This window comes from Entelurus aequoreus, linkage group LG12 (genome assembly GCF_033978785.1).
Source record: "Entelurus aequoreus isolate RoL-2023_Sb linkage group LG12, RoL_Eaeq_v1.1, whole genome shotgun sequence".
NCBI lineage: Eukaryota > Metazoa > Chordata > Actinopteri > Syngnathiformes > Syngnathidae > Entelurus > Entelurus aequoreus.
This window is the reverse complement of record NC_084742.1, coordinates 52,955,705-52,977,554: the sequence shown is the minus strand read 5'-3', so window position 1 is coordinate 52,977,554 and position 21,850 is coordinate 52,955,705. Positions and strand designations below refer to the sequence as shown.

At 40.0% G+C, this 21,850-nt stretch overlaps 1 protein-coding gene across 3 annotated transcripts in view; it reads left to right on the top strand.

Moving 5' to 3' along the window:
* Positions 1 to 21,850, top strand: part of slc41a2b (solute carrier family 41 member 2b) — a 101,905-nt gene that overhangs the window by 52,164 nt on the left and 27,891 nt on the right. For all 3 annotated transcript variants that reach the window (XM_062066249.1, XM_062066251.1, XM_062066250.1), the window contains 2 exons: positions 956 to 1,103; positions 12,711 to 12,790. In XM_062066249.1, coding sequence (XP_061922233.1) covers positions 956 to 1,103; positions 12,711 to 12,790 — 228 coding nt within the window. The remainder of the gene's footprint in view (positions 1 to 955; positions 1,104 to 12,710; positions 12,791 to 21,850) is intronic.

Here is a 21,850-nt window from a genome sequence, read left to right as displayed (position 1 = left end):
AGTGATTTTTTTTTTATGTTCACTTACCAAGGCTACGAGTTGCAGTTAAAGAAAGAAAACCAAACCATTTGGCAGTCTTTCAACAAACCAGTTAGCTGTGGTTAGAGTCGAGCTATGGGCAGTCACAGCAGCGCTACAGTGGGTAGAAGAGTCACAGCTAAAAAAAGGTGGTGGTCTGCTCAGACTCAAGGTCAGCGTTAATCTCTAGTCAAAATTTCAGGTTGCGGAGCAGCCAAGATACAGTTAATGACATATATGAAACACTGTTCAGGCTTGTGAGGATGAATACCAGCGTAAGGTTCCTATGGGGTCACAGGCATAGAGGGCAATGAATTGGCAGATCAGCTGGCAAAGCAGACACTTAATGCTAGAGCAGCTCAGAGAGGTACCTCTCAGTAAGAACGAGGCAAAATCCATTATTTAAAGGAAATCATTTCAAAGAGTGGCAGTTACATTGGGACACGAGTACGACAGGAAGACACTTACAGTATATGCAATACAGAATACAGTAGGAGCGGGAAGAACTGTAATGGGGAGCATATAAGAGGAAGGAATCCTATTAGATTAGGACACGCCAGACTGAATAACACCTATGAAAAAACACCCAACAAGAATATGTGACAGCTCCATTTTCTACCGCTTGTCTTACTCGGGGTCTCGGGGGAGGGGCAGTGCTGGAGCCTTTCCAAGTCCAGTTGATAAAATAATGCAACCCCATGAGATATTGTAAGTCTGAACATGTTAAATATCGGACGTGAACTGATTATCAATTGCTGTAGCATGGAAAAAGATTTGGGACTAATTCAACTTCTGTCTACTCCTTTTCAGGGATGTTGCATTGTTGCAAGTTGGAATCATCCATCCATTTTCCTACCGCTTGTCCCTTTTCGGGGTTATGTTCCTAAATGTCATTCCGCAAGTTGAAAATTAAACGTGCCTCAACTTCTCTCTCCAGACTCCTACCCATACGTGGCATCGGTGCTCTGTGCCTTCTTCATGTGTCTGACCCCTCTGTGGATGGTGGTCTCCTCCAAGCACCCGGCCAGCCGCACCCTGCTGTACTCTGGATGGGAGCCAGTCATCACGGCCATGGTCATCAGCAGGTAGGAGAGTGTGTGTGTGTGTGTGTGCGACTTCCAAAGGGAAGGAAAAAAACAGTCAACCAAAGCGTCTGGTTTGCACGATGACTCATCCTCTAAACAAATTGCAGAAGCACCTAAGCACAGATACTCCCAAGGTCTCCTAGGCTTTAAAAACACACATTTCATACAGCGGTGTGCACTTCAAACCATGTGCTCTAGTTTTCATAGAGGGTCAGCACATTGGTGTGATACAGCTTTAGCTGAAAACAAAACACAAACCAGTCATCGATCGATAGGTTTTTTTTCTAGGGCGGATGCCGATACCAAATATTAGTAGTCAAGTAGGCTGATAAGCGATATTTGGAGATTTTCATTTACAGTAAAAGTAAATGTGTGGTGTTCGGGTCTGTGGGACCCGTTTTCATTATTTATTTATAAATAAATTATACAATTAATTAATTTTTAAAACTGAGACTCACTGACTTTGGCTCATTTTCTGTGAAGAACATACAAACCCCGTTTCCATATGAGTTGAGAAATTGTGTTAGATGTAAAAATAAACGGAATACAATGATTTGCAAATCCTTTTCAACCCATATTCAATTGAATGCACTACAAAGACAAGATATTTGATGATCAAACTCATAAACTTTTTTTTTTTTTTGGAAATAATAATTAACTTAGAATTTCATGGCTGCAACACGTGCCAAAGTAGTTTGGAAAGGACATGTTCACCACTGTGTTACATGGCCTTTCCTTTTAACAACACTCAGTAAACGTTTGGGAACTGAGGAGACACATTTTTTAAGCTTCTCAGGTGGAATTCTTTCCCATTCTTGCTTGATGTACAGCTTAAAGGCCTACTGAAATTAATTTTTTTTATTTAAGCGGGGATAGCAGATCCATTCTATGTGTCATACTTGATCATTTCGCGATATTGCCATATTTTTGCTGAAAGGATTTAGTAGAGAACATCGACGATAAAGTTCGCAACTTTTGGTCGCTGATAAAAAAAGCCTTGCCTGTACCGGAAGTAGCGTGACGTCACAGGTTGAAAGGCTCCTCACAATTCCCCATTGTTTACACCAGCAGCGAGAGCGATTCGGACCGAGAAAGCGACGATTACTCCATTAATTTGAGCGAGGATGAAAGATTTGTGGATGAGGTACGTAAGAGTGAAGGACTAGAGTGCAGTGCAGGACGTATCTTTTTTCGCTCTGACCGTAACTTAGGTACAAGGTCTCATTGGATTCCACACTCTCTCCTTTTTCTGTTGTGGATCACGGATTTGTATTTTAAACCACCTCGGATACTATATCCTCTTGAAAATGAGAGTCGAGAACGCAAAATGGACATTCACAGTGACTTTTATCTCCACGACAATACATCGGCGAAGCACTTTAGCTACGGAGCTAACGTGATAGCATCAGGCTTAACTGCAGATAGAAACAAAAGAAATAAACCCCTGACTGGAAGGATAGACAGAAAATCAACAATACTATTAAACCCCGGACCTGTAACTACACGGTTAATGCTTTCCAGCCTGGTGAAGCTTAACAATGCTGTTGCTAACGACGCCATTGAAGCTAACTTAGCTACGGGACCTCACAGAGCTATGCTAAAATCATTAGCTATCCACCTACGCCAGCCAGCCCTCATCTGCTCATCAACACCCGTGCTCACCTGCGTTCCAGCGATCGACGGAGCGACGAAGGACTTCACCCGATCATCAATGCGGTCGGATAGCGCGTCTGCTATCCAAGTCAAAGTCCTCCTGGTTGTGTTGCTGCAGCCAGCCGCTAATACACCATTTCCACCTACAGCTTTCTTCTTTGCAGTCTTCATTGTTCATTAAACAAATTGCAAAAGATTCACCAGATGTCCAGAATACTGTGGAATTTTGCGATGAAAACAGAGCTTTTTGTATTGGATACAATGTGTCCGAATACTTCCGTTTCAACCATTGACGTCACGCGCATACGTCATCATACCTAGACGTTTTCAACCGGAAGTTTCGCGGGAAATTTAAAATTGCACTTTATAAGTTAACCCGGCCGTATTGGCATGTCTTGCAATGTTAAGATTTCATCATTGATGTATAAACTATCAGACTGCGTGGTCGGTAGTAGTGGGTTTCAGTAGGCCTTTAAGTTGTTCAACAGTCCGGGGGTTTCCGTTGTGGTATTTTAGGCTTCATAATGCGCCACACATTTTCAATGGGAGACAGGTCTGGACTACAGGCAGGCCAGTCTAGTACCCGCACTCTTTTACTATGAAGCCACGTTGATGTAACACGTGGCTTGGCATTATCTTGGTGAAATAAGCAGGGGCGTCCATGGTAACGTTGCTTGGATGGCAACATATGTTGCTCCAAAACCTGTATGTACCTTTCAGCATTAATGGCGCCTTCACAGCTGTGTAAGTTACCCATGTCTTGGGCACTAATACACCCCCATACCATCACAGATGCTGGCTTTTCAACTTTGCGCCTATAACAATCCGGATGGTTCTTTTCCTCTTTGGTCCGGAGGACACGACGTCCACAGTTTCCAAAAACAATTTGAAATGTGGACTCGTCAGACCACAAAACACTTTTACACTTTATATCAGTCCATCTTAGATGAGCTCAGGCCCAGCGAAGCCGACGGCGTTTCTGGGTGTTGTTGATAAACGGTTTTCGCCTTGCATAGGAGAGTTTTAACTTGCATTTACAGATGTAGCGACCAACTGTAGTTACTGACAGTGGGTTTCTGAAGTGTTCCTGAGCCCATGTGGTGATATCCTTTACACACTGATGTCGCTTGTTGATGCAGCACAGCCTGAGGGATCGAAGGTCACGAGCTTAGCTGCTTACGTGCAGTGATTTCTCCAGATTCTCGGAACCCTTTGATGATATTACGGACCGTAGATGGTGAAATCCCTAAATTCTTGGTTGAGAAAGGTTTTTCTTAAACTGTTCAACAATTTGCTCATGCATTTGTTGACAAAGTGGTGACCCTCGCCCCATCCTTGTTTGTGAATGACTGAGCATTTCATGGAATCTACTTTTATACCCAATCATGGCACCCACCTGTTCCCAATTTGCCTGTTGACCTGTGGGATGTTCCAAATAAGTGTTTGATGAGCATTCGTCAACTTTATCAGTATTTATTGCCACCTTTCCCAACTTCTTTGTCACATGTTGCTGGCATCAAATTCTAAAGTTAATGATTATTTGCAAAAAAAAAAGTTTATCAGTTTGAACATCAAATATGTTGTCTTTGTAGCATATTCAACTGAATATGGGTTGAAACGGATTTGCAAATCAATAACACAATTTCCCAACTCATATGGAAACGGGGTTTGTATATCAGAATACATATTTAATGACCACACACCATACACCCCCCCTACACATTTCTATTACATATAAGATGTCTGGGTCCACTTGACCCGGGGCTATTAGAAGTGTGGTAATTGATGTTCTGTGTAACACACACACACACACACACACACACACACACACACACACACACACACACACACACACACACACACACACACACACACACACACACACACACACACACACACACACACACACACACACACACACACACACACACACACACGCAAACACACAGCAGGCCTAGACAGGAGGAGGACAGTGTGTAGGTACACAGAACATCAGAGGGTCAAATGTGGGACAAAATGAGAGCAGACAGTGTTGACAAACAATGTTGCAACCTTGTGTGGGAACCGCAGGTGCAGAAACACAAAATAATCATCCTTGTGGGATGCAGAAACTGGCAGAGAAATTTCCCGGGCAATATTCATATTGTTGTTACTCAGCCAGCGTTTGTGACTTTTAATGCCTCACAATCAAACACTTTTATGTTAAAATACTGAACATATGTTTATTGGGATAAGGTAAACATATGTTCAGTATTTTAACATAAAAGTGTTTGATTGTGAGGCATTAAAAGCCACAAAATGCAACGGGTCCACCAGACCCACAAACGCTGGCTGAGTAACAACAATATGAACATTACACAAGGGTTAAACATAAATAGTGTATGTCAGTAAACAGCTGGACAAGATTTTAAGTTGGTTTTTGAACATTTGGGAAAGGTGGGACCACGGCGCCAACATACTGTTTGATGTTGTTTAATTTATCATCAAAAACATCAAAACACCTTTCAGGGTTTCCCCTTAATGTAATTGAATGTGGCGCGCCTCCACAGCATTTGTATTACCGCCACACCTTGAAAATAAGGTTGGTATTTATTTTTTTACTTGAAAACAAATTGAAGTAATATACGATATTTTCCGGACGATAAGGCGCACATAAAATAATTTTTTCCCCTCAAAACTCGACAGTGCGCCTTATAACCCGGTGCGCCTAATGTACGGAATAATTCTGGTTTTGCTTACCGACCTCAAAGCAATTTTATTTGGTACATGGTGTAATGATAAGTGTGACCAGTAGATGGCAGTCAAACATAAGAGATACGTGTAGACTGCACTATGATGGCAATATGACATACTTGCCAACCTTGAGACCTCCAATATCGGGAGGTGGGTGGGTGGGTTGGGGTGGGGGGTGGGTTGCTTGGTCGGGGGTGGGGGGTGGAGGGTGGGGTGTGGGGGGGGTGTTTGGGGGCGGGGAGCGTGGTTGGGGGCGTGGTTATTTACAGCTAGAATTCACCAACTCGAGCATTTCATATATATTTCATATATATATATATATATATATATATATATATATATATATATATATATATATATATATATATATATATACATATATATATATATGTATGAAATACTTGACTTTCAGTGAATTCTAGCTATATATATATATATTTTTTATTTTATTTTATTTACATAGAAAAAAAAACAAAAACTTAAATTTCAGTGTTCCAGTGGCTATCCATTAGATGGCAGTATTGTCCTGTTTACCATGATGAGTATATCATTTCGGCCGCCATGTCTGTAATTTCCTCGTTCTTCTGCTTCGTCTCCTTGTTGTGTGCGCAGTTGTGCACTCTCTAAAAGCCCTAGATGTTATGACGTCTTTGGGCAGGCAAGCTGTTTATTTTGTGGGAAAGCGGACGTGAGAACAGGCTGTCCCCACTCAGTCTCAGGTCCGCATTGAGCTGGAGGGGGCGTGGCCTCCAGCTCCGGCTGAATACCGGGAGTTTGTCGGGAGAAAATCTCTGCCGGGAGGTTGTCGGGAGAGGCGCTGAATATCGGGATTCTCCCGCTAAAAACGGGAGGGTTGGCAAGTATGCAATATGACTAAAGTGAACAACACCAACATTTTTTAAATGTTCCATTGAAAATATAGAACATTACACACGGCGCTCAAAAATCTTTCAAAATGTTTTAGTACGACTTTGGTAAGCTATGAAGCCGCACCGCTTGATGGATTGTCGGCGCATTAAACATACAAGTATTGTTATGTTGTGTATATAAGGTAAGACATATTATCTGGCGTTTTATTCCGCAAAATAAACTTTTCTTACCTCCTGATACCTGCTGATCTGTATTTGGGATCTGCATAAATCCAGAAAAATTGTGCGCGTCCGCCTTTGCCAACGCCGTAGTCGATAAGCTTCTACTTTTTCTCTATCTTCTTGTTATGGGACATTCATCTTCCGCTGTTGCCATTTGTAATATCCATTCATCCCTTTTCTACCGCTTGTCCCTCTTGGGGTAACGGGGGGTGCTGGAGCCTATCTCAGCTGCATTCGGGCGGAAGGCGGGGTACACCCTGGACAAATCGCCACCTCATCGCAGGACCAACACAGATAGACGGACAACATTCTCACTCACATTCACACAATAGGGCCAATTTAGTAAAGTAGTGTAAAGTTCTTACTTATATCTGTCAGTAAACTTGCCATGAAAGCGCTAAAACATACCGGTGTAGTGAGTTTACATTATTCACCCAAGGACCTTTAGTTTCTAGAGAGTTCCGGTCAGGCGGTTTTTCACGGGACACATTTCCAGCGTTGGTGTTGTTTCCGGATGAGGAGATGCTGCTCCGTTATTGATTGAAGTAAAGTGTGAATGTCATTAAAACAGTTAGCTCCATCTTTTGGCACTTCTTCCACACCCGTCCTTGCACGCTACACCGCTACAACAAAGATGACGGGGAGAAGGTGAGCCACGTAAATAAGACCGCCCACAAAACGGCGCATCCTAAAGCGACTGTCAGAAAGCGGCTTGAAGATGATCTGTAAAACATACTCTATGAAACATTTTGACCAAAGAACTACCATCACATGTTATGTAGACCACAAGGAAGTGTTTTACATTTAGAAAAAAATAATAAAAAATATGATTCCTCTAATGCGCCTTATAATCCGGTGCACCCTATGGTCCGGAAAATTTGGTAATGTATTGTAGCCCCCAGAAGAAATCACACAAAGTCTGACGCTATTTTTAAAGGCCTACTGAAAGCCACTACTACCGACCACGCAGTCTGATAGTTTATATATCAATGATGAAATCTTAACATTGCAACACATGCCAATACGGCCGGGTTAACTTATAAAGTGCAATTTTAAATTTCCCGCTAAACTTCTGGTTGAAAACGTCTAGATATGATGACGTATGCGCGTGACGTCAATCGTTGAACCGGAAGTATTGGTACCCCATTGAATCCAATACAAAAAAACTCTGTTTTCATTTAAAAATTCCACAGTATTTTGGACATCTGTGTTGGTGAATCTTTTGCAATTTGTTTAATGAACAATGAAGACTGCAAAGAAAAAAGCTGTAGGTGGGATCGGTGTATTAGCGGCTGGCTGTAGCAACACAACCAGGAGGACTTACTTGGATAGCAGACGCGCTAGCCGACGCTAGCCGACGCTAGCCGACGCTAGCCGACGCTAGCCGACGCTAGCCGCCAACCGCACGGCTGATCGGGTGAAGTCCTTCATCGCACCGTCGATCGCTGGAACGCAGGTGAGCACGGGTGTTGATGAGCAGATGAGGGCTGGCGTAGGTGGAGCGCTAATGTTTTTATCATAGCTCTGTGAGGTCCGGTTGCTAAGTTAGCTTCAATGGCGTCGTTAGCAACAGCATTGTTAAGCTTTGCCAGGCTGAGAATTATTAACCGTGTAGTTACAGGTCTATGGTTTAATAGTATTGTTGATCTTCTGTATATCCTTCCAGTCAGGGATTTATTTATTTTGTTTATATCTGTATTTGAGCCAGATGCTCTCACGTTAGCTCAGTAGCTAAAGAGCTTCGCCGATGGATTGTCGTGGAGTTAAAAGTCACTTTGAATGTCCTTTCGCGTTCTCGACTCTTGTTTTCAAGAGGATATAGTATCCGAGGTGGTTTAAAATACAAATCCGTGATCCACAATAGAAAAAGGAGAGAGTGTGGAATCCAATGAGCCAGCTTGTACCTAAGTTACGGTCAGAGCGAAAAAAGATACGTCCTGCACTGCACTCTAGTCCTTCACTCTCACTTTCCTCATCCACGAATCTTTCATCCTGGCTCAAATTAATGGGGTAATCGTCGCTTTCTCGGTCCGAATCGCTCTAGCTGCATTGAAAACAATATGAAAATGTGAGAAGCCTTTCAACTGACTACGTCACGCTACTTCCGGTAGGGGCAAGGCTTTTTTTTATCAGATACCAAAAGTTGCGATCTTTATCGTCGTTGTTCTCTACTAAATCCTTTCAGCAAAAATATGGCAATATCGCGAAATGATCAAGTATGACACATAGAATGGATCTGCTATCCCCGTTTAAATAAAAAAAATTCATTTCAGTAGGCCTTTAACTTTTATTACCATTCTTACGATAACAAACAACGGCACAATTCCAACAGGTTTTACCTCCCGTGCAAACACTTTCCTTTCTCTGCTTCCCCGGACACACAACAACACTTCCTCATTCTCAGCCAATCACCTGTCAGGCACGAATGGTGTGTTTGCAAACATGGGAAAAACGGACATCAAATCCAAATCACACGAACATAAAACATTAACATTAGCTGGTCGTTACAGTATGAGTTAATATATATAGTCTATTATTTGAGCAAGTGATGTACCGAAAACTTGACCATCAAAAAAAGACTTTGATCACCGAAAACCGCGCTACCGAATCCGGATGTAAACAAAACGGACGCCATTGTGTGGGGCGTTGTCAGCATGTCTGTGATGTGGTCAAGATTTTTATATATATTGCAGATATACCAGAGAACAGCCATCTTCAAAATGTGCAAATCTTAAGAGGACAATGGCGGCTTTTAAGGAGAGAAAGTCCAACTGGCGCAACGGTGCCAAGCTAGTGTGACGTCATGCTCGCTTCAGTGCTCTTCTTTAGTCAGGGACATGGAAGGACAGAAGTGGAGTCTCTAAACATGACTACATTTTATAATAACACTAGAAGAAGATGCTCGATTTGTTGCCAGTTGTATTGAATGAAAAAAAGTAATTAAAAAGTCTGTAAACAATTGAAAAAATCTCAACAAAGTACCTTGTTCAAAAAGCAGCAACAATTGAAAATATGGCAAAACGATATAAGAATATATGTTAATACTAATTAATAATAACAGGTTTGTTTTAAATGTATGTATACATTTTTTGAGCCTTAAAAAAAAATAAAAAAATCATATCATAGCAAATTGCTCGATGACATCATGGTGACCACACCCATAACCACGCCCCCACCGCCACAGGTATCTTGGCAGTTTTGGGGAAACCCTGCCTTTATTACGTGTGTCTAAGATACATTTTATTTAAAAATATGGAAAATCTGTGAAAATTGGTAAAAAAAAAAAAAATATGGCATTTCTCTACATCACAAAAACTCATCTACTCCATTTTATACCATTTTAGAACCATTTATGGATTTAATACATTGTAAGGCTTCTGAAATATTGTCAACATTTCAATAAATGGTACTCAGTGGCCTAGTGGTTAGAGTGTCTGCCCTGAGATCGGTAGGTCGTGAGTTCAAACCCCGGCCGAGTCATACCAAAGACTATAAAAATGGGACCCATTACCTCCCTGCTTGGCACTCAGCATCAAGGGTTGGAATTGGGGGTTAAATCACCAAAAATGATTCCCGGGCGCAGCCACAGCTGCTGCTCACTGCTCCCCTCATCTCCCAGAGGGTGATCAAGGGTGATGGGTCAAATGCAGAGAATAATTTCGCCACACCTAGTGTGTGTGTGTGTGGGTGTGGGTGTGGGTGTGGGTGTGGGTGTGGGTGTGTGTGTGTGGGTGTGTGTGTGTGGGTGTGTGTGTGTGTGTGTGACAATCATTGGTACTTTAACTTTACTTTAACTTTAATAAAAACAATTCTGGACTCCTTCACATAGATTATTGAGATGTTTTTCAAGATTTCTTCCAGGATCTTACAGAAAGTATGAGAATGTGTCAGCTGCTGCCTCACCTTCTTTACCTATATAATAATCTTCTATTTGTCAAGATATTTACACAAAGGTAGCATTTTTGTCAGAGATATATTTTCTGTAGTCTTCATGTCCGTCCATCTCTGTCGCGTTATTTGAGTGAATCACGGAACATGAAAACTCTGTGATTCAATGATCCCACACTCAAAGTGTTGCGAACGACGGCAAATCTTGCAGAAGTGAAAACATACACAACGAAACTGGTAAGATGCCGGGAAAGAAGGACAAAAACTGGATTCCCCAGCAGAAACATGTACAAAACCCAAAACTAGGGAAGTTGGCACGTTGTGTAAATTGTAAATAAAAACAAAATACAATGATTTGCAAATCCTTTTCAACCTATATTCAATTGACTGTAAAGACAATATATTTATTGTTCGAAATGGAAAACTTTGTTGTTTTTTGCCAAATATTAGCTCATTTGGAATTTGATGCCCGCAACATGTTTCAAAAAAGCTGGCACAAGTGGCATAAAAGACTGAGAAAGTTGAGGAATGCTCATCAAACACTTATTTGTAACATCCCACAGGTGAACAGGCTAATGGGGAACAGGTGGGTGCCATGATTGGGTATAAAAGTTGATTCCATGAAATGCTCAGTCATTCACAAACAAGGATGCGGCGAGGGTCACCACTTTGTCAACAAATGCGTGAGCAAATTGTGCAACAGTTTAAGAACAACATTTCTCAACCAGCTATTGCAAGGAATTTAGGGATTTCACCATCAAAAGGTTCAGAGAATCTGGAGAAATCACTGCACGTAAGCGATAATATTACGGACCTTTGATCCCTCAGGCGGAACTGCATCTAAAAGCGACATCAGTGTGTAAAGGATATCACCACATGGGCTCAGGAACACTTCAGAAAACCACTGTCAGTAACTACAGTTCGTCTGGGACGGCGTGGCTTGGTTAGTAGAGCAGCCGTGCCAACAACTTGAGGGTTCCTGGTTCGATCCCCAGCTTCCGCCATCCGAGCCATCCCAGTCACGTCCGTTGTGTCCTTGAGCAAGACACGTCACCCTTGCTCCTGATGGGTCGTGGTTAGGGCCTTGCACGGCAGCTCCCGCCATCAGTGTGTGAATGGGTGAATGTGGAAATACTATCAAAGCGCTTTGAGTACCTTGAAGGTAGAAAAGCGCTATACAAGTATAACCCATTTAAGTTAAGTTAAACTTAAAGTACCAATGATTGTCACACACACACTAGGTGTGGCAAAATTTGTCGTCTGCATTTGACCCATCACCCTTGATCACCCCCTGGGAGGTGAGGGGAGCAGTGAGCAGCAGCGGTGCCGCGCCCAGGAATAATTTTTGGTGATTTAACCCCCAATTCCAACCCTTGATGCTGAGTGCCAAGCAGGGAGGTAATGGGTCCCATTTGTATAGTCTTTGGTATGACTCGGCCGGGGTTTGAACTCACGACCTACCGATCTCAGGGCGGACACTCCAACCACTAGGCCACTATTTCGGCGCTACATCTGCAAGTTAAAACTCTACTATGCAAAGCGAAAGCCATTTATCAACAACACCCAGAAACGCCGATGGACTGATGCAAAGTGGAAAAGTGGATATACTGTGTACAAGCAAGCAACACTGCAGGATAAAGAGAAAGTGAAGTGAAGTGAATTATATTTATATAGCGCTTTTTCTCTAGTGACTCAAAGCGCTTTACATAGTGAAACCCAATATCTAAGTTACATTTAAACCAGGGAGCAGGTGGGTAAAGTGTCTTGACCAAGGACACAACGGAAGTGACTCGGATGACGGAGCGGGGATCGAACCTGGAACCCTCAAGTTGCTGGCACAGCCACTCTACCATCCGAGCTATACCGCCCCCGAAAGGGCGGTGAATGTTGTGTATAATTGTATCTGCTGATGTACTTTTGTTGTAGCTGTAAAAAGAGACCGAAAAGATGCCAAATATGTTGATAAACACAAACTTTTCCTTTTTATCATACTGTGGAAGCCCCAAGCTTTGAACAAAGGAACACATAATTAGTGGATTTCTTCAGTGTTTGAGCACAAAACTCCTTGCTTATGCTGGCGTCAGTTTGTGTTCAAACTGGTGTTTTTTTTCTGGGATGGCAGATGTCGACGTGCCAACTGTCCAAGGCGGTCCTTTGAGTGCCGTCCAGCTGGAAAGGTGCAATGCTGGTGCCCGAGCTCCCAACATGTCTGTAAATCGTGCAATTATGTCGTCCTCTGCAGCATCGGAGGACTCATTCTGGACAAGACGGTGTCTGACCCCAATCTGGCTGGAATTGTGGTGTACACCCCCGTTATCAATGGTGAGTCACCCTGTGACACTGCAGGTAATGATGTCACAAGTGAGCAGGGAGCAGGTGAAGCGCACTTTAAAATGAAGGTAGGGTAAGTTGGTGCCGCTTATACTACAGTGTTCTTATTACCGACTGCATGTCCAAACGCAGTTTGACACCCAAAGGATGTTTTGTAGCGATGTCCGATAATGGCTTTTTTGCCGATATCCGATATTCCGATATTGTCCAACTCTCAATTACCGATTCCGATGTCAACCGATACCGATATATACAGTCGTGGAATTAACGCATTATATGCCTAATTTTGTTGTGATGCCCCGCTGCATGCATTGAACAATGTAACAAGGTTTTCCAAAATAAATCAACTCAAGTTATGGAAAAAAAATGCCAACATGGCACTGCCATATTTATTATTAAAGTCACAAAGTGCATTATTTTTTTTAACATGCCTCAAAACAGCAGCTTGGAATTTGGGACATGCTCTCCCTGAGAGAGCATGAGGAGGTTGAGGTGGGCGGGGTTCGAGGTAGGGAGTAGCGCGGGCGGGTGTATTGTAGCGTCCCGGAAGAGTTAGTTCTGCAAGGGGTTCTGGGTATTTGTTCTGTTGTGTTTATGTTGTGTTACGGTGCGGATGTTCTCCCGAAATGTGTTTGTCATTCTTGTTTGGTGTGGGTTCACAGTGTGGCGCATATTTGTAAAGTTGTTTGTGTGACCTGTATGGCTGTTGACCAGGTATAAGTTGCATTCACTTGTGTGTGTGAATAGTCGTAGATATTATGTGATTGGGCCGGCACGCAAAGGCAGTGCCTTTAAGGTTTATTGGGGCTCTGTACTTCTCTCTATGTCCGTGTACACAGCAGCGTTTTAAAAAGTCATAAATTTTACTTTTTGAAACCGATACCGATAATTTTGATACCGATAATTTCCGATATTACATTTTAAAGCATTTATCGGCTGATAATATCAGCAGTGCGATATTATCGGACAGCTCTGATTTGTATTGTTACTTCATCACCAGCAACACAATTACTGTCCAGTTACAAAATCAAACAGCTCCACGTTAAGTATCAAAAAATAAATTTACATCAAAATCACGTATCTTATTCCAATTTTAAGTCAATTCTTAATTTTCAAGAATCAATAAAAAAAACATGTTTAAAAAAACCCAAAAACATTTTCTAGCAAATTTTACGCTTACTTGTGCACCTGCAAGTACGTCCGCAGCCAAAAGGAGCTTTTGTAACCTGTTTTAAAAAGGTTCTGCTACCATTTTTATACCAAATTATATATTTTGAGAATCGCGTTGGATGGAGAATCTATTCAGAATGGAATCGTCACCTGAAGAGTCGGTATTGAAGGGAATAATGGTAAACTCGAATAACTCTATTGAAAAAGTTATTTTAATGTAGGATTATTAGGACAGTTAATGGAATTTTAATTTCATTTCGATGATGGCTTCTCACAATTATGAAAATATAATAATGGAAAAAAACGATTACCGTGTTTTTTGGAATATAAGGCGCACTTAAAATCCTTACATTTTCTAAAAATTGACAGTGCACCTTATAACCCGGTGCGCCTAATGTACGGAATAATTCTGGTTGTGCTTACCGACCTCGAAGCAATTTTATTTGGTACATGGTGTAATGATAAGTGTGACCAGTAGATGGTAGTTACACATAAGAGATACGTGTAGACTGCAATATGACGCCAGTAAACAACACCAAAACTTTAAATGTTCCATTGAAAATAAAGAACATTACACACAGCACTCAAAAATATGTGAAAATGTTTTAGTACGACTTTGAAGCCGTACCGCTTGATGGATTGTCGGCCCGGATTGTCGGCCCATTACAGCTAACGTAGTCAGAGATACAAGTATTACTATGGTGTGTATAAGGACCGCAAAATGGCACCTATTAGCAGACATATTATCTGGTGTTTTGTTTCATAATATTATGGAAAACCAACTTTTCTTACCTTTTGGTACCTGCTGATGTGTATTAGAGATCTGCATAAGTCCTGAAAATTTGCGCACGTCCGCCACTGTAGTCCGTGCTGATGCCGTAGTCGATAAGCTTCTTCCTTTTCTCTATCTTGTTGTTATGGGACATTCATCCTCCGCTGTTGCCATTTGTAATATAAAGTAGTGTAAAGTTCTTACTTAAATGTGTCAGTAAACTCACCATGAAAGTGCTAAAACATACCGGTGTAGTGAGTTTACATTATTCACTCAAGGAACTTTAGTTATTAGACAGTTCCGGTCGGACGGTTTTCCACGGGACACATTTCCGGCGTTGTTTTTGCACTAGTGAGCCACGGATGTGGAGATGCTGCTCCGTTATTGATTGAAGTAAAGTCTGAATGTCATTAAAACAGTTAGCTCCATCTTTTGACACTTCTTCCACTCCCGTCCTTGCACGCTACACCGCTACAACAAAGATGACGGGGAGAAGACGCTGTCGAAGGTGAGCCACGTAAATAAGACCGCCCACAAAACGGCGCATCCTGAAGCGACTGTCAGAAAGAGGCTTGAAGATGATCTGTAAAACATCATCTATGCAACATTTAGACTGGTCTGACTGCGCTAACAAAATAAAGGTTTAAAAAAATTAACTTTTTTTAGCATAATGTACTTTTTGATACATTTACACAATTATGCTTTGACCTAAAATACTAGTCAAAATTGTCCAAAGATGTATTGTACCAATAAACGTGAGAATTTTTGCATTTAATTAACAAACATTTTATAACATTTTGTTTGCCACTAAAAGCACACGCTCGATGGCAAAAAAATAAGTGTAAAGGTAAAAAACTGAATGAAAATCAAACTGGAAAACCGTTTTTTTTAATTTTTTATATTGCTGTTATTTAAATGTCTTGTTATTGCTATTTTACATTTTGTGGTTTATTTGTTACTAATTTATATCAAGTTTTTTTTAGACTATATTTAAAGTAGAGTTTTGGTAGTACAATAAATTCTCATGTTTTCAAATTAATGAATACCGTATTTTCCGGACCATAGGGCGCACCGGATTATAAAGTGCACTGCCGATCTTTTTTCATATATAAGGCACACCGTATTATAGGGCGCATTAAAGGAGTCATATTATTATTTTATTTTTTTCTAAATGGAAAACACTTCCTTGTGGTCTACATAACATGTGATGGTGGTTCTTTGGTCAAAATGTTGCATAGATGATGTTTTACAGATCATCTTCAAGTCACTTTCTGACAGTCGCTTCAGGATGCGCCGTTTTGTGGGCGGTCTTATTTACGTGGCTCACCTTCAGCAGCGTCTTCTCCCCGTCATCTTTGTTGTAGCGGTGTAGATTTTACTTAAATTAATAACGGAGCAGCATCTCCTCATCCGGAAACAACAACAACGCCGGAAACGTGTCCCGTGAAAAAACGTCCGACCGGAACTCTCTAATAACTAAAGTTCCTTGGGTGAATAACGTAAACTCAGTACACCTGTATGTTTTAGTGCTTTCATGGCGAGTTTACTGACAGATATAAGTAAGAACTTTACATTACTTTATATTAGAAATGGCAACAGCGGAGAATGAATGTCCCATAACAAGAAGATAGAGGAAAAGAAGAAGCTTATCGACTACGGGGTGGGCACGGACTACAAAGGAGGACGCACGCAATTTTTCAGGATTTAAGCAGTTTCCAAATACAGATCAGCAGGTACCAGAAGGTAAGAAAAGCACTTTTGCATAATATTGTGAAAGAAAACACCAGATAATGTCTTACCTTAAACACACACCATAATAATACTCATATGTGTAGAAGCACAGTACAATCCATCAAGCGGTGCGGCTTCATAGCTTACCAAAGTCGTACTAAAACATTTTGATACATTTTTGAGCGCCGTGTGTAATATTCTATATTTTCAATGGAACATATAAAATGTTGGTGTTGTTTACTTGAGTCATATTGCCATTATACTGCAGTCTACACGTATCTCTTATGTTTGACTGCCATCTACTGGTCACACTTATCATTACTCCATGTACCAAATATAATTGCTTCGAGGTCGGTAAGCAAAACCAGAATTATTCCGTACATTAGGCGCACCGGGTTATAAGGCGCACTGTCAAGTTTTGAGAAGAAAAATAAGGATTTTAAGTGCGTCTTATAGTCCGGAAAATACGGTAATCGTGTAATTAATCAATCAAAATAATCGTGATTATTATTTTAGCCATAATCGTCCATATTATACCATAAAAGTAGAATAGTTTACAGAAAAGTCCAAACCCTAACAAAAAAGTACATTCTTTGCATACAATCAAGTTAGGATCACCTCAAAAATAAACTAATAGGTACTGTATATTTTGGTAGGTATATCAAGTATTGATCTTTTACAAAAAGTTAAGAATTAATTCCTAAAATTACAAAATAGAAAGATTAAGCCAATATAATTGAGTTTTTCTTATGAATAACTGCAGAAATGGATACAAAGCAACTGGTCATTGAGCCTAATAGTAAACAGGAGAGGAAGAACATGTACATTATTTGGTGCTATGAGATATAAAAAAAAAAGTCCTTTTCTACGTTCCATATAGGTCAAAGATGGAGACGTAAACAGACATGTCACTCCTCCAACTGAATTTATCACAAGCTGTAACTTGTGAGCTGAAAAAAGCGCTTCCTGATAAACACGGCAGTCGTAAAGGTCACATGGTTGTTTCGTAAAGCGACACATTTCATTGACCCACCGCTGCTCTACTACACATCTACTGTATTTATTTCCTCCAAGCATCAGCAGGAGAAGGAAACAAGTGTTTTCAAGGCCATTTGATTTTAAGAGCTCTGATGTACATACAGTGCAACATCAAGGTAGTGCTTAAATTAATGAACAGAGTCGACTTCCATAACACAAGTCAAACACATATACAATTAGATGGAATAGAAATTGAAAGAGTAAATGAAACCAAATTTCTAGGTATAATGATTGATGATAAATTGAACTGGAAATCTCATGTAAAAAATATACAACATAAAGTAGCAAGAAACACGTCAATAATGGATAAGGCAAAACATGTTCTAGACCAAAAATCACTCCATATTCTATACTGCTCACTAGTGTTACCATATCTGAGTTATTGTGCAGAAATATGGGGAAATAACTACAAAAGTACACTTCATTCATTAACGGTGTTACAAAAAAGATCAGTTAGAATAATACATAATGTTGGATATAGAGAACATACAAACCCTTTATTTATTGAATCAAAAATACTGAAATTCCACGACATAGTGAATTTGCAAACAGCTAAAATTAGACACAACGCAAACTGTAACCTGCTACCCAAGAATATACAACAATTCTTCTCAAAAACAGAGGAGAAATATAATCTTAGAGAAAAATGCAATTTAAAACATTTGTATGCACGTACAACACTTAAGACCTTCAGTATATATAGTATGTGGAATTAAATTATGGAATGGATTAAGCAAAGAAATCAAACAATGTACTAATATGATCCACTTCAAGAACTTCTTCAAACTTAAAGTGTTTACAAAGTACAAAGAAGAAGAACCATGATAAACATTCTGAATTTATTTCATCCATCCATCCATCCGTTCATTTTCTAGATAATCTTACTCATCTCATCATATGAAATGTAACTTACTTCACAGAGTATTATTATTTTTAAAAAATTTTTTTTAATTGTGATTACTTATGGAGTATATTGTGAATAAATTGAGAACAGGAAGTGAACAAAAGTTTTAGCAACTGTTATGTAAAAGAAAAGGGGTAGGATTAAATAAGCTCTGCTTCTTCCTACTCCTTTTCGAACATGTTGAAAAGAGAAACTGGAAATTGTGATGTATCATGTTGTATGCATGCATGTTCGAAATAAACTCAAACCCAAATTTCTTTGAGCATAAATCCAACCATTAATCCGCTGTGCATCAGATGTCTCTCTTTCCAAACATGCAGCTTATGAATATGATATAAATCGTCTTAAATGTCTCTGTGTGGAATCATCTTATTGGACTCACCTTCAGGTATTGTAATGGAAAATGTAGACATGCAAATTCCAGCTAAGCCAGCATATTTGTTTTTAATGGAAATATATGCTTCACCTTCTCAGGTGTGAATGTATGAATACTAAATCCAAAGCTCACAAATAATGATGCGCTTTACCATGAATCCAACAACCTAATAGGATTGAATTATGCTCATTTTCACCTCTTTGGCCCGCTTCTCACCGCTAATGGCCTCAGCCGCACTGTCCACGGCTACTTCACCTCCACGACAACAGATATAAGCTTTTAATTAAATGCTAAAAATACCAGACGGAAAGCAATTCTGACCGGAGAATTGTGATGAGCAAAGGTGAGTGTGTCTCAGCCACTATTCTTTATTAATGGAAAATGTCATGAGCATGTGCAGGCTCCCCCAGACTAGTGAAGGGATGATGTGTGGAAAGACCTGCATAGACCTATTGATATAAAATATAGAGCTGGTGACCTAGAGGCACTTCCCGGGTTGAAGTGCCATTAGGCTACTGTTTATTTAAGATTAAAGTACCAATGATTGTCACACACACACTAGATGTGGTGAAATTTGTCCTCTGCATTTGTCCCATCCCCTTGGGGAGCAGTGGGCAGCAGCGGCGCCGCGCCCGGGAATCATTTTGGTGATTTAACCCCCAACTCCAACCCTTTGTTGCTGAGTGCCAAGCAGGGAGGTAATGGGTCCCATTTTTATAGTCTTTGGTATGACTCGGCTGGGATTTGAACTCCAACCTACCGATCTCAGGGCGGACACTATTTACCTGCATTAGTGCAGATTTGGGTGTATTTTGAAAGATGCGTAGGCTTATATATCCATGATCATGAACACAAATATTTGAAATAGGATGGAGTGGATTTATACTCTAAGAACAATATATATTTTTTAAAGATTTAAGCCATATATCACCACCAAGACGTTACTGCTCGCTACAACCTCACTTCCTTTGACACTCACAAGGATTTAGAGAAGAAAAGATTGTCTTTACATCTGAGGGGTCCACAAATTAAACCTTAATGGGTGAAAGACAACGTTGGATTTATTGTGCATATCTAAATAACATATTTGATTGACATAACGAGTGCTGCTGTGATCGTGACGCTAATGAGAAAACGGTTTTTTTTGCAGTTGATTTCCTGCTACAAATATTAGTCTGATCTACAATTCATGTCTGCAGTTGTTTTTCTGCTGTGAAGTTGATATTTTGTCTCATTATTTAGCTGTAGTTGTCCCTGTTGTTCAGCAATGTTTGCTAGTGATATCAAGATTCAGTATATGCTGTTGAGATTTATTCATCGACTTTATTAATACTATTAAGGATATTTTATTGATGCTAACAAATAGCACCAAAGACTCTATAATGTGGTCATCCTTGTCCAATAAAGCACTTGTCTTTCCTGCACAGCAACTAAGCTTTTAGTTTGTTGTGAAAATGGACAACAAAAATACGGTGGATTGGAGCAACAATCACAATATTTATTACTAGGACTTAACAGGACGTTAGTTCATTTTTACAAGCAGGTCTTCTAGTTAAATTTAGGCATAGCAACCACAAAAGAACACAAACTAATACTATCTCTTGTCCTTTCTTTACGTTTAGTTCTGCTCTCAAACACTACTAATATAGTAGAGAATAACGTGGATTGCATCACAGAAAGTTTCTCAAACAAATCAAATGTTCAAACATTTTACAAAGTCATCACTACAGACACCAGCATGGTCCGATTGTATTCCACAAGATGATGAAATTGATTTATACTCTAAGAACAATCTATCTTTTAAAGATTTAAGCAATATATCACCACCAAGACGTTACTGCTCGTTACGACCTCACTTCCTTTGACACTCACAAGGATTTAGAGAAGAAAAGATTGTCTTTACATCTGAGGGGTCCACAAATTAAACATTAATGGGTGAAAGACAGAGTTGGATTTATTGTGCATCGCTAAGTAACATATTTGATTGACATAACGAGTGCTGCTGTGATCGTGACGCTAATGAGGAAAATGTTTTTTTGCAGTTGATTTCCTGCTACAAATATTAGTCTGATCTACAATTCATGTCTGCAGTCGTTTTTCTGCTGTGAAGTTGATATTTTGTCTCATTATTTAGCTGTAGATGTCCCTGTTGTTCAAGATTCAGTATATGCTGTTGAGATTTATTCATCTACTTTATTAATACTATTAAGGATATTTTTTTGATGCTAACAAGTAGCACCAAAGACGCTATAATGTGGTCATCCTTGTCCAATAAAGCACTTGTCTTTCCTGCACAGCAACTAAGCTTTTAGTTTGTTGTGAAAATGGACAACAAAAATACGGTGGATTGGAGCAACAATCACAATATTTATTACTAGGACTTAACAGGACGTTAGTTCATTTGCACAAGCAGGTCTTCTAGTTAAATTTAGGCATAGCAACCACAAAAGAACACAAACTAATACTATCTCTTGTCCTTTCTTTACGTTTAGTTCTGCTCTCAAACACAACTAATATAGTAGAGAATAACGTGGATTGCATCACAGAAAATTTCTCAAACAAATCAAATGTTCAAACATTTTACAAAGTCATCACTGCAGACACCAGCATGGTCCGATTGTATTCCACAGGATGATACAAGTGATTTATACTCTAAGAACAATCTATCTTTTAAAGGTTTAAGCCATATATCACCACCAAGACGTTACTGCTCGTTACGACCTCACTTCCTTTGACACTGACAAGGATTTAGAGAAGAAAAGATTGTCTTTACATTTGAGGGGTCCACAAATTAAACATTAGTGGGTAAAAGACAACGTTGGATTTATTGTGCATCGCTAAGTAGCGTATTTGATTGACACGAGTGCTGCTGTGATCGTGACGCTAATGAGAAAAATGTTTTTTTTGCAGTTGATTTCCTGCTACAAATATTAGTCTGATCTACAATTCACGTCTGCAGTTGTTTTTCTGCTGCGAAGTTGATATTTTGTTTCATTATTTAGCTGTAGATGTCCCTGTTGTTCAGCAATGTTTGCTAATGATATTAAGATTCAGTATTCA